Source organism: Tubulanus polymorphus, chromosome 5 (assembly GCF_964204645.1).
Source record: "Tubulanus polymorphus chromosome 5, tnTubPoly1.2, whole genome shotgun sequence".
Classification (NCBI taxonomy): domain Eukaryota; kingdom Metazoa; phylum Nemertea; class Palaeonemertea; order Tubulaniformes; family Tubulanidae; genus Tubulanus; species Tubulanus polymorphus.
Genome location: NC_134029.1, coordinates 22782573 through 22798363, shown reverse-complemented (window position 1 = coordinate 22798363; position 15791 = coordinate 22782573). Strand labels below are relative to the sequence as shown.

Below are 15791 nucleotides of genomic sequence, written 5' to 3'. Positions count from 1 at the left end.
ACATAAGCTACCACAACCTGGCAATACATCAGCTACCGCAACCTGGCAATACATCAGCAACCGCAACCTGGTAATACATCAGCTACCACAACCTGGCAATACATCAGCTACCGCAACCTGGCAATACATCAGCAACCGCAACCTGGTAATACATCAGCTACCACAACCTGGCAATACATCAGCTACCGCAACCTGGCAATACATCAGCTACCGCAACCTGGTAGTACATCAGCTACTGCAAGCTAGGCTGATTATTTTGTTCCAAATGGTAGACCAGCAGAGTCTGTCAACCGACCGGTGATACAGTCATACAGTCATGGTTATTAGGGATACAGGGTCGTTACGCACCCTAAATGCATCAATGCTGAATCAGTCCACATCGTCAGACATCCACAACAGCATGGCTTACGTGGGAACGTTCAGAAGTCGAACAAATGCTAGACGTCATAACGGTTACAAGCCCGAAGATGCGCTTTCTACAAATGAACACAGTCCGTCCATCCACCGACGGCAGATTGCAACGGTTTCTCCTTTAGTATCGCGACGTAAACAGAGACGAAATGTCACCGAAACGGGTCGAAAATCGAAACGCTCCCAAATCGAATACGAGGAGGACGAGAGCGATGGAGCAGGACAGAAACGTCCTCGAACCAAGCGATTATTTCGTATGCGTTCATCGAGGCAATCCGAAAAACGACCGAAGAAAAAGACAAGCGAAAAAATTCCGAGTTTGTCGAACACCGCCGATAAACTACTTGGCAAATATCGTAGCTACTTGACGCAGACGTACGGAACATATGAAAGCTCAGAGTTAGCGATGGCATCACCGAAATACACGCTAACTCCCAGAAAACAACCGAAACGTGTGAACGAAGAGAAACTATCAGAGAATATCAATACGGCGAGTAGAAAGCGTGATCCTAATCCACGAGCAGCGCCGTGCATTAATACATCTTTCTCGCACAATTCCGTCCATCGTAGCGTTCATTTCTTGCCCGCTGATGACACCGCGAAATCGACTTCATGGAGGAATCATCATTTCGAAGATTTGGAAAGTCCGGACGACGATGAGCCTCCTGAACTCGGACCCCGACGATTCCACGACGACGATGATTCCGACAAAGAGAAACTGTTCGACTACGTGAAATTCAAGCGGTTTCTGCGACCTAAAGTCAAGAACATTCCGACCGATTCGTTTCGTGAATATTTTGAAGGATGCTCTTCGATAACTTCGATTCACGGAGCAAGTGTGTTATACAAGTCTTCAACTACAACTATTCGAAGGTGACTAATTTCTGATAACACCAATATCTACCGGTATATCATATATAATCTAATTTAACAATTTCTTTTTCAGGACATTATGGATAGGCCTGTTAACGGTGTGCCTGGCTCTGGCGATCTTTCTCGCTATCGTACTGGTCAGTCGACTCCAGCGTCGGGAAACACATGCTCGAATCTCTTTCAACCAACAACAATCGATCCTCTTCCCAGCTGTAAGAATCTGCTTGCCGTCTACGTCAGACGACCAAGCAAAAACCAACAATCGAACTGCGAAAACAGTCGACGCATACTTGACTCACTGTCGATGGAAGAACGTTGTCAAAGAATGCAGTGGTCTATTTTGGACTGGGTTTGACAACAAACGAATATGTTTTACCTTCAACGATTCGAGCGAAGTTTCAGTAGCTGGTTCATCACGAGGCTTGGATGTTGAAATTGTACCAGAAATATTGACTGCAACGGTAGGAGAATCTATTCTAGAGTAAGCCACAACGGACCACGAATAACCAATGTTTTGACAGGTTTTACATGTACATTTCAGGTGTATATATACGCTCAGGACGATGTTGCGAAAAACGAAGATTTCTCCGAATATTTGCTTGCCTCATCGCAAACAGCCATACGAGTTCAATCTCGACAGGTATCAGTTATCTTTGTGGAAAGCAGAGCTCATTTCTAAATAAGAAAAAGTTGATTCGAGTGTTCGATTGTTGAATATAAGCTTACTTCACGTCGAAAGAAGTCAAAACGATGGTTCTTATTGCATTCATTGCCTTTCGCAGATTGAAGAATTACCGATGCCATTTAGTAATTGTACCAGCTCATCCAAGGGGCCATATTCGAACGGTTTACGACATTACGGCAAATACACTCGCAGTCGTTGTATCGTCGAGTGTGAAACAGAAATGGTTCATCGTGGATGTGGGTGTAGACTTCATCATCATCCAGGTTACTATCATATCTAAACTGTTTAGATGTGCTACTGAAATATGACATTGTTCTTGTTAAATGTGCCATTATATTTTGTTGTATCTTGTTATATTTTGTAGGTAATTCTGCTCCGTGCATCACACAATCTGAACAGAAATGCGCATCAAGGATATTAGGTGATTACAGATCACTCATCTTTTCTTACATTTTATAAATGATATATTATCACTCATAGCAATCTATGGTGTACTTAGTTTATGTTTTATCTACTTCAGAATCACTTGAATATGGTGTTTTTTGTCACTGTCCTTTTGAGTGTACAAGGATTGAATATTTGATTCGCACTTCCAGACAACCAAACCATGATCCAAAGTAAGCCGTTTCAATTTATTTCTATTCGCCAGAAGGAATATTTCTTTATGATATTGTAATGTCAGTTATAACTTGGAAGTCAACTATCTATCCTAAACTAGTTTATACGTCCATGGTCCAATAGTAGACAAAAACGACTGAAGGACACACTTCCTGAGTTGTATATGAATTGCTAAACATTATTTCAGAACTTTTCCTTGTCGAATAGAATTTTTTAAATGTTTTCTATCTCTGTTCTCAGGTCACACCGGAGTCTCAGAATATTTCTACCAGATCTGATGATTGAACAGATAACTATGCTTCCGGTCTATGACGAATATGATCTATTCTGTAGGTAACTTGTAAAACGAAGCAATTTAGCTAAATATTTCCAAGGTTTCAAAGACTTATTTAAAGTTAAATAATTGCGTTATTCTAACTTAAATCCAAGGTTTTTGTCAGCGAAGGATAACGTCAAAATCTAGATTTTTCTTTTTTTAAGGTGATTTGGCTGCGATTCTAGTATTTCTTGCTGGCATTTCTGCTGTAAGTGTGATACACCTGTTGGAGGTGATAGTCGTTGCCGTCGCGTATATCAGTTCGAAGGTGCGATCGACCAGATCTCGCCTTGTGCCGTTCACTAACAGCGAAAACGCACCGCAAAATATTCGCGAAAATGGAAGATATGAACATCGAAGTTCTAACCCAGTATGAGAAATAACGCTTTCAAATTTATCAACGAGTTCGTTCAATATAGAATAATTTTATCTAAACTTGCTTTTCATAACTGATCATTTGAAGACACAAATCCATGAATAAAAATCGGAACAATTCACTATGTGAAAATTAGAAATATGAAGAAAGCTTTGTCTTTCGCTCACAGCCATCAACAGGCCGGTGATAACTCAAGCATTTTGCTATCTTGTTTTCCCTCTATATCATTTTCCGAACGAAACATTTACATTCCATTTTAATCTTATTCAAAAAGAACATTAGTGATTATGTCTCATGACAGCAGTGAATTGAATTCGTGGAATGACTTAGATTGTATTGTATTAGTGCTTTATATCGAAGTTCATCTCAGACCCGGGAAATCCAAATATGAAGTTTAAAATTCCCAGGATCAAGTCATTGATAATTCGAATACGAGGAAGAACTTGTTTGCGTCACTTCTGGAACTGAAGTTCATTGTATATGTATTCAGTGACAACCTAAATCAAAAAGGAATAGCGTATGGAAGTAGAGTTGTAACTTTCACTGGCTTTACAACATTTTCTCACCCCTTGTGGAAACATTTGCGATGTTGTGATCTTACACAACTTGTCAAACGAGGCAACATCGCATATTCTTGGAACTGGTACGACTCTCGGCTGCCGTGGCGGAAAACTTAATTACATGAAACCACGTTGCTCAGGTATTTGTTTGGATTCATTATATTGGACTATGTAAACCGATGCTGAATTGTCAATTAAAGCACTATCAAATAACGGATTGGACATAAACACATCGATTTCAATTGCGACGTACGCACGTGGAGGGGTGTCCTATTATTGGGATTTCTAGGTAGATTGATTTTGATACTCGGCCAACATTTCATTCATTGATAATAGGTGATCATCCGCTTTTGAATTAATCGCCAATTTTTGTTTGTCATATGTCATTAACTCGTTAGCTTCGAGTCATATACCGGGTTTCTACAAGACCAACGACATTTTTCTGATTACGTAGAACAAGAATGACTTTTGACTTGTTTCTGCTACCTCAAGGAGTAACACTTTTTAAAGATAGATTAGTTTGATATTTCCTGATACGCACATGTCCTGTAAATCATGATATCAATATTCATTGAAATTATCCAATCGGATCCATTCGTTTCCTCCCATTGGTTAGACTGACTGCCAAATAATGTGACGTCACAATTAATATATTAAAGTCAACATCCTCGCATTCGATAAATATAAATATCTTTGAAATAGAAATGGGATTTTTGCTGTTTTATGAAAGCTTACACGTGTTCACGTGTATATGTCGATGTAGCTCTAATATAGTTGTCACACATTCTCTCGATCCTGTTGCGATTTCAGCTGGCGTCTGCTTGAATCAATATTCACGTTTGATTACAGCAACATTCCAGGAAATAGCTCACCGACAAGTGAGTCAAAATAAATCATCATTCGATATTTTGATGATTCAAAAATACCCGGAAGAATTTGGCAGTAGATGGGACCTCGATTGATCGAACTGACTATTCTTTTCAACGCAACATCAGACGCGCGATCTATATCACATCACAGAACACTTCATTATTTTCGTGTCGTTTAGAAAAAAAACCATGCAGTCACAACAAATGCCAACTGTTGCTAGCTATATACTAGACTATCGAGTTGTCAATCTCATTTGCTGAAATTATGTTATAAAGCACTTGTAGCGCTTTCATCAGTCAGTAGTCAGTCATCTGACGTAAGTTGAGCGTGATATTATAGTCTCGAGAACGAGAGAGAGAGATCGACATCTGTCAATCGACGATAAAACCTGTCGCGTGCTTTTCGTCAGAATCGTTATAATGTCTTGGATAGTTTTGCTACTCGTAACGATTTCGGTGATTGCGGAAAAAATCTACACCGAGAATTTCGACGTTTCTTCGAGGGACATCGTAGCGAAGTTACACTGGGCATCGTGTGATGTCTATTGCCTGGAAAGGGTGAGTTTTCAAGGTTTTCTTCAATATTTCAACACGTTTACGTACGTTATGCCTATTAAGTTGCGTAATTCTTAACAAATTTCTTAATCAAATTTCAAACCTTGTTTTCGCAAATCTAAAATTTTCAATACCTACAAAAAGTACCTAATTAAGTACCTAATAATCGGTAAGATTGTCCGAAGTTGACGAAAATAATAATCTCGATCATTTTACAGAGGTTTCATAGACTTCCGCATAAATCCCGTGTCTTTGATAATGGTTTGTTTACTTAAAACAAAACGCACGGTACTTCGGCACCGAAACAGTGCCACATCTAACTATATGGAAATCAAAAACAAAATGCTCGATAATGCCAAATCAAGGGTATCACCGCAAAAAGGACAAACTCCAAAATCCACGTTGTTTTTAGACAGTACAAAACAACAGACAAATCAAATTTAGGCTGGCGCCGAATACACATATAAACCGGAAAACATATAAACCGGAATTATACAACAGCCGCGGACAAAGCATGAAATCAATTTTCAAAAACCTAAGGGAATATACTCAAATATAGATGAAATGATTAGTCTCAATATAATTCTCAGACGCCATTTCACAGAAACTCAAGAATATGATACAATATCAAAAGCGTGTTATTTATTATCAAAGGTTTTTTGTCGCCGCGTGAATAATGGAAGATAAAGACCCGCTCAAATGAATGTAGTTCAAAAAGATATCTTCGATTGCCGATAAAACTAACGCGAAAGGTTATCAAAATCTTTCATCGTATTCTTATGCGAAGTAATTTATGAGGCGAATGTAAAGGGTGATTTTTAATGAGAAACCTGTTCAGGAAATATCCTGAAATTACAGCGTTAAATGCGTACCGATTTCTGAACTAAAATATATATTCCCTGTAACGCGCGCGTCATAGTACGGGACTGAATGTGGCAGATGTTTTTCTATGAATGAATATCGTCTGAACGAAGTAGAACACGTACAAATGGATTAACAATATTCCACCCCCGCACACGCCGGCTGTCAGTTGGACAACACACAGAGTATCTTAATTAAAATACTGGGAACTCATCATCCGTCGAGTGGAAAATGCAACGAAAATTTACGATTTATTTTGTGACAACAAACAGTGTGGCCGTAGGTCAGATATTATCGACAGCATAGATATTGATAAAAATGCTGATATTTCAAAAAACACCCTTAACTAGTTTAAGAGCAACTGACAGCAAGTGAACTGACATGGTTTTTTCAGACACCTTCAAAACGTGATAAAAATTCAAGGACGAAACCTTTAAATTATTGAAAGTCTGCGAGAACATAAATGTTTTATGGAAATTGGGATTTTGACAGCTGTGAAGGGATTGCCTCATCCGGAAAACAACATGTTCATGTCATGTTCAAATGTTTGCACACCTGAAACATTAGGCCCTACACACATATTATATGTATATATTCATCAGAATCAATCTTAATGAATCCTCAAAACCATATGCTGAACCGGTGCGCGAACTTTCCTATTTTCTTTTTTTTCAGGTGAAACACTCGGTGTCGAAACTTGAAACGATACACTTGAAAAATCCTAGAATAAAAACAGAAAAATTAGTCTGAAATAAAAAGCTAACATTATTCCTTAAAGTTTCCATTATTCCTTATAGTTTCAAGATGACATCATATCATATTAGAAACGTTGAAATAACTTGAGCTAACCTTTTCGGACTCTTATAGTTTTTCTTTCTGTATTACGGGATTTTATACCGTACTAATTTTTTTTTTCGTTTTGACATATATATGTTCAATTTCGTTTTAATGAATGTAAACTAGGAACATACACGATTCTCTGACTACGATTACATGTAATGTTCAACATATCATAAAGATGTCCATCTATTCCAGTTCGGTAGATCACGTATTGAGAATTTCAAAGGAAAACCATGTACGAGAAATTGGGATTGTGCAGTTAGTATATGCTCAAAGGTATTATCCCGATTCATTGGTGTATTTCCGGCCGGTATCACTTGCTTTCGCATGATCTATGAAATGTTTAGCATTTACAGATTTTTATCTTGCTCTGTAGTTAATTATTTATGCAAATAGATACTAACCAGCTGCGAGAAAGCGAATGATTAATTATGATGATATGAAAAAATTGAAAATAAGTTAAAGCTGATAGAAATATATGATATTCATAAATATGTTCTTTTGTTAAAATTAGTGTCGCTATTGGTGTAAATGGCCATTATCTGACAGACCGACGTGCATTGCAAACTGCGTAAGTTTATTTATAAACATATAATACAGATCATATCATTCGGGTAGAAATAATCCGCTGAAAGATGATAAGAATAGAATTTCTATCTTGTTTTTTTCTTTTTTTTCACAGACGAAATTAAATTTGCCTTACGAACAACTATCGCCGTGTTACAATCAGTGTAATAGAATATACAGATACTCTTCCACCGGGCATTTAGGTTTGTCGGATTAACCGTTCATCCCGTATAAACCGTCGATTAATTACCAATGCCTTATTTCGGATAGTCTCCAAAATAAAGACTTTTCAATTTTCTCCTCGATTTAGGAGGATTAGACGCAGAAACACCGCATTCTAACACCAGCGTATCAATAGTTTGCGGAGGCGGTAAATCCAGAAAGGGGAAATATCGGTATTTGTGGTTACGTCACGGGCCTGTCGAACAAGCCGTTACTAATCAGCGTCCTGCTGTCTACCTGTTAACGGTTACAAATGCGCGTCACAATAGAAATACATCAACTCATATAATAACGGTAAGTATCAGAGAAAGCTACGAACGGCAAAACGCACGAAAAGAGACTCAATGCCTTTAGCTATTTTCAAATCCTTTTCAGAGTCATTCACCTCTGACTAAAATTGCAGTGACGGATCGGTCGTTGAGTACTATCATCGAAGTCTACGTCGTTACAGCTGCGACTAGAGCGAAACTGGGGGAAATAGTTACTAGCAATGGTGAATAATAGACCTGCAATTTCATAGTCCTAACGCGTACAAACTCATGACGAAACCGCTTGTTTTTCGTAACTTCTTCATTTTTTCTTCGTTGAAAAGTCAAATACGTGCTGATACCTTATTTTTCAGCGGACGTCAAAAAGTGTACAAAGGATAGTTTATCGGTTGAAATGTGTAGCAAAATGCCAGAAGTGACGTCAACTCCTCACACGACGTCTGGTAATTTTAGTAGAAATTAAGTTGATCTTTGTAAACATCATGCACATTGTGTAATTTTGCCCGTTCGTGTATATTCATTGATAGTGCCCACGGTGTCCACGATTAATACTAAGAGGAAAGTTACCATCGAAAATTTTACCGTCGACCAACACCTCGGTAAACAAGGCATCTCAGTCAATTTATCGTGGTCTCCAGTAAGCGGTGAGTAACAAATGCTACGTCGGGATTTTATTTTCAAAATGTTATAAATCTACTGCTTTAGTTCAATGAATATATATTTCCATATGGACTCTGTTATCAAAATGTAGGCTAAGCGCACGTAAAACCCTTGATATAAATAAGTGATGAATATAATTATTCATTCCCCTATGGCCCCTGCGGTTTTGTATAACCTGGATTCATGATCAGATTTTCTCTTCAGACTTTGGATCGGGTGGTATTCAGTATGATGTGGAATGTTTAACCCGACCATGTTTACCAAATAGGAAGGTAAACACTTTTTGAAAATTGCTCCATAAAGCCGTAAAAACGTACATCACATTCGAACCAGTTATAAAGAAAAACATCGAGAGTTAAAGTCGGGGAAATCAGAATAAACAAACATATGATTTCAACTTTTCCTTCTCAAATTTCAGGTAGTAACAAAACCGTCGGCTAGTTTTAAAGGTCTAAATTACGATAAGACATACACGATCCGTATTAGAATCAAACCTCGAGATGTAGATCACTATTTAAATGAGTTCAGAGACTCGTTCAAAAGTGCTGATTGTCTAAACATATCAAACTTTAACTTCAATTTGTGTCGTAAGTATCGAATAAGAAAGCGTTGACTGTTCAATAAATATCAGAATCCGGCACTTAAAAATATATTAAACTTACATAAACTACTTTTCTCTAGTGCCGCCTTTATTTGTATCATCTCACGTGCGTTTAATATCGGAAAATATCATCCAATTTGTCACCCAAAAAATTTTTCTTCCTGTAGCGCCGGGTAAAGTAGAATCTCTGTCGTATACATTGCATCCTCGTACAAATGGGGATGAATTTGAAAATGGTACTGCAACGACGAAGTTTTACGATGTCGAAGTGGTGTGGACGGCGCCCAGAAATATCAACACCAGTCGAAATTTACTCACTTATTCACTCGAATGGTACGAAATCGGAACACCAAAACCGAGTATGTCTGACCAAAAACAAACACGCCCGGGGGTATGATCTAACCGTGTCCTATTTCAGATATTTTCAAGTGAAATAGATTTTTCATGTTGATGAAAACGTGCATTTTTCAGAACGAAACGACGCTGCGGATTTCCAAAATAGCACAAGGAACCCGCTTCAGATTTATAATCATCCCTAAAACCAGAGCTGGTTCTGGTCCACCTAAACCCATCACTATTTTCGTCAAAGAAAAAGGTAAATCGGTGAGACATTGCAACATGGTTAATCGCACCACTTGTTCATACACCATAGACTTTTGTCGTATCTATTACAGAAATAATTGAGACGAAAACTTCACAAATATCAAATGATCCATACGCGTATGTAATTGAAGGCAGTTTGTTTCTTTGTGTGACTGCTTTAGTCGGAATACTCGCATTTACTTCGTATAAATGTTACAAAAAACGGAAAAGGCCCGCGTACTCTCACGCCCTTAAACGTAAGGCAAGTGAAAAATCCTGAAATATTTCTGTAGCATTATAATATGTCTACTGATTTGAAGCATTGATTGATAGATGTTTCAGGGTCCAGTTTCTCAAAAAGGTTTAATTCTCAAATCGATTTAATTTCTTCATTAATTCAGTTTATCTTAAATCGATTTAGGCCTTAATCCTTTTTGTGAAACTGGGGCGGACATCTTAAAACATAAGAATTTTGAAAATTTTCTAATAGGGTGCAACAAAACCTTGCACTCTTCCGAGAGCTGTGAAATTTATCATCCTTCGTTGCTTTAGGTTGAATGCATGAAAACGAATCAGCTATACGCGGGAGAATTCGGCGTCAATGAAAGTTACACGGATTCGTTCGTTGATGTTTATGAGATTAACTACAGTTGTCTAAAACCTGTTGCGGTCATCGGTGAAGGCGCGTTTGGTAAAGTCATGAAAGCTGAAGTCGTTACTCCCGATGCCGCTAAACTGATGCTCGGTAAAACAGTAGCCGTGAAAACCCTGAAAGGTAAGCTTTCTCAAAATATTCGTATTTCACTGAAGTCAGCAGTCATCAACTCAAGCGTATCTTTCATCATATCAGCTACACTTTGATACTTGATCTTATGAATTCAAAAAGTAAAAATGATCACCAAGAAAAAGAAAAATAACAAAAGGATGGAGCGATTGCCATAACAATATGATAATCATTAATTGAAGTCATTAGATTAGATTATAGTCTATCAAATCATGGTTTTTGTTTTATGAATATCTGAATATAGAATTTGCATCGGACGAGGAGAAAGTGAGCTTGTTAAGTGAGATTGCTTTGATGAAAGAATTAGGACGACATGCGAACGTGGTCAGTATACTGGCATGTTGTACGAGGGGTCAGAAATTAGCGCTTATTATGGATTATTGTCAATACGGAGATCTACAGAGCTATCTGAGAAAGATCCATGATAGTGTATGTATATTCACAGAATTGACCAGATTCACCAATCAGACTCTTCCCAAAAACAAACAATTCTATATTTTGTAAGGAATTGGTTTTGTATATTGAACCACTGATCTGTATTATTTTCAGATGGGAAATCGAGTATTTCCTTTCTATCGTACGGGTCTCATTAAAATGCAGTACACGCCGGTCACGACAGATACGTCACAAAGCAGTCAATCTCAATCTATAGGTAACATTTACTCATCATGTCCTTAAGCGAAATCATTTCTTCCAAAGAAAACTAAGCATCGTTGAACCATTCGTGCGACAAGTTCCCTAGTTTTTCCTCTGCCCGTTAAAATCTCCGCGTATTTTCATAGATGATTTGCGACTGATTGAAGTAGTCGAAAATCGAATAAACGATAATCTAAACAGTGAAAACGATACCAACGAAAACGATACCAATATCTATCAGAACGACACGCAAAATAACAGTAACGAAAAAGATATTATTCTAGGTATGTTCGGTGTACTGCGTATTTCAATGTGGCAATATTGCAATATGCATGCTGTATATTTTGAAAAACATACTTGTAGATGATTACGTCGAAACAAACAGTCATATGTCTACCAGGGTAATGATGTCTTTTGCTCGACAAATATCCATTGGTATGGTAAGTATCAAAAATACATAAAGAGGGCCTCTTAATGTATTTTTGTAAGTATGTATATTTTGAGCATCTACAGATTTTCACAAAACCTTTTGATTAGGATTTTTACCCGCAAACGATAAAACGTTCAACGCACACGGCAAAACGAAACACTAAGAAAATGTATTTCACGATCAGAAAAAAACTTTATTTTCGTTGACATATGCATCGAGCCTTACAAATCAATTGTCTTTGTCAAAACTACTCGTTATTTTGATTTTGTTATATTTTCAATTTAAAGGAATACCTGTCTCGGAAGTTTGTCGTACACAGAGATTTAGCGGCGAGGAATATATTAGTTTACGATCGAAACATCGTGAAAATATCCGATTTCGGTCTCAGTCGAGATGTCTACGAACGGAGTTACTACCACAAAAATACGAGCGGAAAACTACCTTTAAAATGGATGTCACCAGAAGCTATATTTGAACAGAAATATACAACAAGAAGTGATGTGTATGTTAAAATGTTACAGATAGGTTTTTTAATAAACGATTAATTAAGCAAACGAAAAATTAAGCAAAGTCTGTGAACTAATAGAACTTAAGAATACGAAGGAACTGATAACATGAATAGATCAAGAGTTCTAAATAATAATAATAATAATAATAATAATAATAATAATAATAATAATGATAATAATAATAATAATAATAATAATAATAATAATAATAATAATAATAATAATAATAATAATAATAATAATAATAATAATAGTTCTATAATGATTTATTATGTTTATACAGGTGGTCATTCGGAGTACTCGTGTGGGAGATTTTGACACTAGGGGGCTCTCCATTCCCAGGTGTTAATAATGACGAATTAATCCCTTTATTGCGGGACAATTACCGAATGGAGAAACCAATAAACTGTACAGATGACATGTGAGTAACTAGAACAAGGATGTTTTCTGCCGGTGGGCCCCTTGTTTTTCTAAGATTCCCGATACCTTGCTAAAGAATGTTATATAATCAGTGGTAAACTACTGGTCATCTTGTTTTAGAAGCTAGTCAGTCTAGATGCTCAGAAAATAATCAACGTTTAGATCATCTTGAGGTGCCCCCCCCCCCCATACCCCTAGAAGGCTTCGTAGCTACACGGTGGGAGTTTTGGCGGCCCCAATTTTATATACGATAGAATAGAGCATAGAGAATGGGTATACTTGTTTTACTCCCCGTCCTGGGACATACAATCGTTTATTTACAATTGTATGCAATTCATATTCAATATCGCTTCTTTTGTAGTTACCAATTGCTTCTGATGTGTTGGCATCCTCTGCCTACGTGTAGACCAACGTTCACTGATTTACGACAGAAAATCGACGCGATCTTGGAAAGGATTCAGCCGTACGTAGATCTCAGTTCCGCGGACAACGATCCATCGCAGTCCAACGAGGAACACTACTGTTTGCAACTCTAGAATAAACTAGTCAACGCTTACAGACCGTGGAGGTTCTTACGTGTAAAGGAGAGTGTAAGCTTGGAGATTCTGCTTCTCCAAGGTCTAACTAACGAGTGTGATAGGTCCTAGATATCGACATGATTCTCTAGGTGCCGCTGGTTTAAGCAGTCGATCTCAACAACATGTTATAATCAAGATTAAATGTATTGATACTATTTCAAATGAAAGACGTAAATAATGCTAACGGATTTCAGTCGCTGTGTTACGCATATCAAGATTTTTCTACGTAGCCAACTTTTTCTAGACTTTAGTCTAGAGTTTTTATTGATATTGACACTATTGAATTTTTCTCAACGCAGGTTTTTTATGGCATGGATATACTGTCAAAATGAAATATCGAATTTATCCGTCAAAGTTTCATATTCTACCCGTCAAAGTTCTTAATTCACCCGTCGAATCTCTACAGAAATATGCTCGTCGAAACATCATGATGTTCGCGCATCAAATCCCATTGCGGATATACATGTACTATCAAGACTAAATATTTATATATTTGTTTCATCAAATCGCTATCGTAGATGAACAGGATTAGAGGAACTTCATATTTGCCAGTAACAAGTCAAACTGTCATGTTAACACGGCATTTTCCTTATTTCAGAAAGCAAGTAAGCGTGCAGTTTATATAGCGATCCAGCTTAGAAATCCACGATTAGAATTGACGCGTCAAATGTTTTGACGGGTAAATTTGATTTTTATTTTCTACTTGTGAAAATATGTAACTTTGACAAGTACAATATGAAACCTTGATTGGTTCATTAGTTTCAATTTTACAGTATATACAGGGTGTCCCAGAAAATATGTTACTAAGTTTTGAAATTAATTATTCACTAACTTTAATTGTAATGTAATTAATTTTTTGGGGGGTTAGTTGACCTGGACGTTTGCTCAAGAATGAAATGTTGAAATGCAGCGATAAGCCGTGCTCGGGTGAGCGCTACCGTGATTTTGAATGGCCATGAAAATGGATTCTCGAAAAAAAAACATATGAAATAACGATTTCTCCATTGTGTTCGTTATTGTTGAATGACCAGTTGAGACGTCGATTTGGAAACAATAAATCACCCGATTTCACTGCTTGTGATATTTTCCAGTGGGAATTGTAAAATCGAAGGTTTTCAAAACACCATTAATACGAATCAAGGACTTTAGTGTTCGGAAAGTAACAGATTTTGAGAAATACTGTAATCTGATGTGTCAACATTCTGTGAGGTAAATGAGGTCACGAGCACAAGTTCTCGAGCAGCGTGACTAAGTAAGAGGGCCAATAATTTTTATTAAGGATAAATCTGTCTCAGTTGATTTTATCGTCGTATCTCGAACAGCAGCTGGTCATTTATCAATAAATGTTCAGAATGGAACAATCCTTTATTTCTTGTTTTTGATTATATGACCATTGGAAAACACGCTAGTGCTCAGCCATGCGTGGCGAATCATTGCATTTTAACATTTTATTCCCAAGCAAACATCCAGGCCCACGACACCCCCCCCCCCTAGAAAAAATTAATTAAAGGTATAGTTACATTCATCTCCCAATAAGGAACAAGTAACTTGTTCCTTATTCAGATTTTCGTCTTTACTTATTGAGAATTCAACTCCCAATAACAAGTAACTTGTTCCTTATTGGGAGATGAATTCTCAATAAGTAACGGAATAAGCAACAAGTAATAAACTTCACTGGGGTTAACGGATAACTTATCTTAGCTTCGGTAACACTTTTTCTGAGACACTCGTGCGCGCCATAGTATATGGAAGTCATGCTGTTGTGGGTAAAGGGGTGATGATTTAGACTATCGGCGAAACTGAAGCGAATCGGACGTAGATACTTGTGATTAACGATTAAGGCATAAAAGTGCGTTAAGAACTGCTGTTAAGTATCAATTCGTTCAGGTCTATTTTGATTATTATAATTTGCGAGTTAGATTATATAGATATGTGATAATAATCTGTAACTTATTTGTTGTTGATTATAACGATAATAAAATGATAACTTATTCGTTGAAACGAATTATTATCGATTTGATTTCATCCGAAAAACGTTGCATTCAACCGTCGCATTGGATCAAGCAAGAACACGGCAAACAGAGAAGCATCACACTCATCTATGCTTCTGAGAACCTCAACCGAAAAATCATCCTAGAGTTTCAAACACGAAATATGGAAAATTAACATCAATGAATTTTCAATTTCTTTTTTTTTATTTAAACAAAATCACAGTACCTATGCATGTACATTTATATTATAACATCCCAATTCTAAGTCACTGGAAAGACTAGCTATTAAAAAATTTCTTTCCAAATACTGAGCACAATGTGGACTTCGATCGCTAGCACAACAATATACGAAAGTTCATTGCTATTTCTTTTTATTCGCTCTCTGTCTATCTATCAGCTCCTGATTAGTAGCGGCGAATCTATCCATATAATCTTTCGATCGTTCTCGTTCTTCAGCGTTTTTAGATTGAACTTGTTTAATATCTTCTGCAAAGAATGTTCGTCTGAAATCGAAATGAGAGGCATCATTACTGTGAGAACGTGAATAAATAAGAAACTTTACGCTTAGGCTTTAAGCA

At 37.1% G+C, this 15791-nt stretch overlaps 2 protein-coding genes across 2 annotated transcripts; both read left to right on the top strand.

Moving 5' to 3' along the window:
• The first annotated feature begins 400 nt into the window (after nt 1-400).
• On the top strand, nt 401-3279 carry LOC141906328 (acid-sensing ion channel 3-like). The gene is made up of 8 exons (XM_074795575.1): nt 401-1284; nt 1358-1745; nt 1826-1924; nt 2067-2232; nt 2334-2390; nt 2490-2586; nt 2828-2916; nt 3068-3279. The coding sequence occupies exons 1-8, from the start codon at nt 401-403 to the stop codon at nt 3277-3279; spliced, it is 1992 nt and encodes a 663-aa protein (XP_074651676.1).
• Nucleotides 3280-4834: 1555 nt separating this feature from the next.
• On the top strand, nt 4835-15191 carry LOC141905260 (uncharacterized). The gene is made up of 21 exons (XM_074794086.1): nt 4835-5266; nt 7160-7240; nt 7479-7535; nt 7647-7734; nt 7842-8047; nt 8129-8246; nt 8376-8465; nt 8550-8666; nt 8887-8954; nt 9101-9269; nt 9451-9674; nt 9755-9878; nt 9958-10127; nt 10418-10640; nt 10894-11078; nt 11199-11301; nt 11432-11569; nt 11649-11725; nt 12003-12217; nt 12508-12645; nt 13006-15191. The coding sequence occupies exons 1-21, from the start codon at nt 5129-5131 to the stop codon at nt 13178-13180; spliced, it is 2904 nt and encodes a 967-aa protein (XP_074650187.1). The 5' UTR covers nt 4835-5128; the 3' UTR covers nt 13181-15191.
• The last annotated feature ends 600 nt before the right edge of the window (nt 15192-15791 follow it).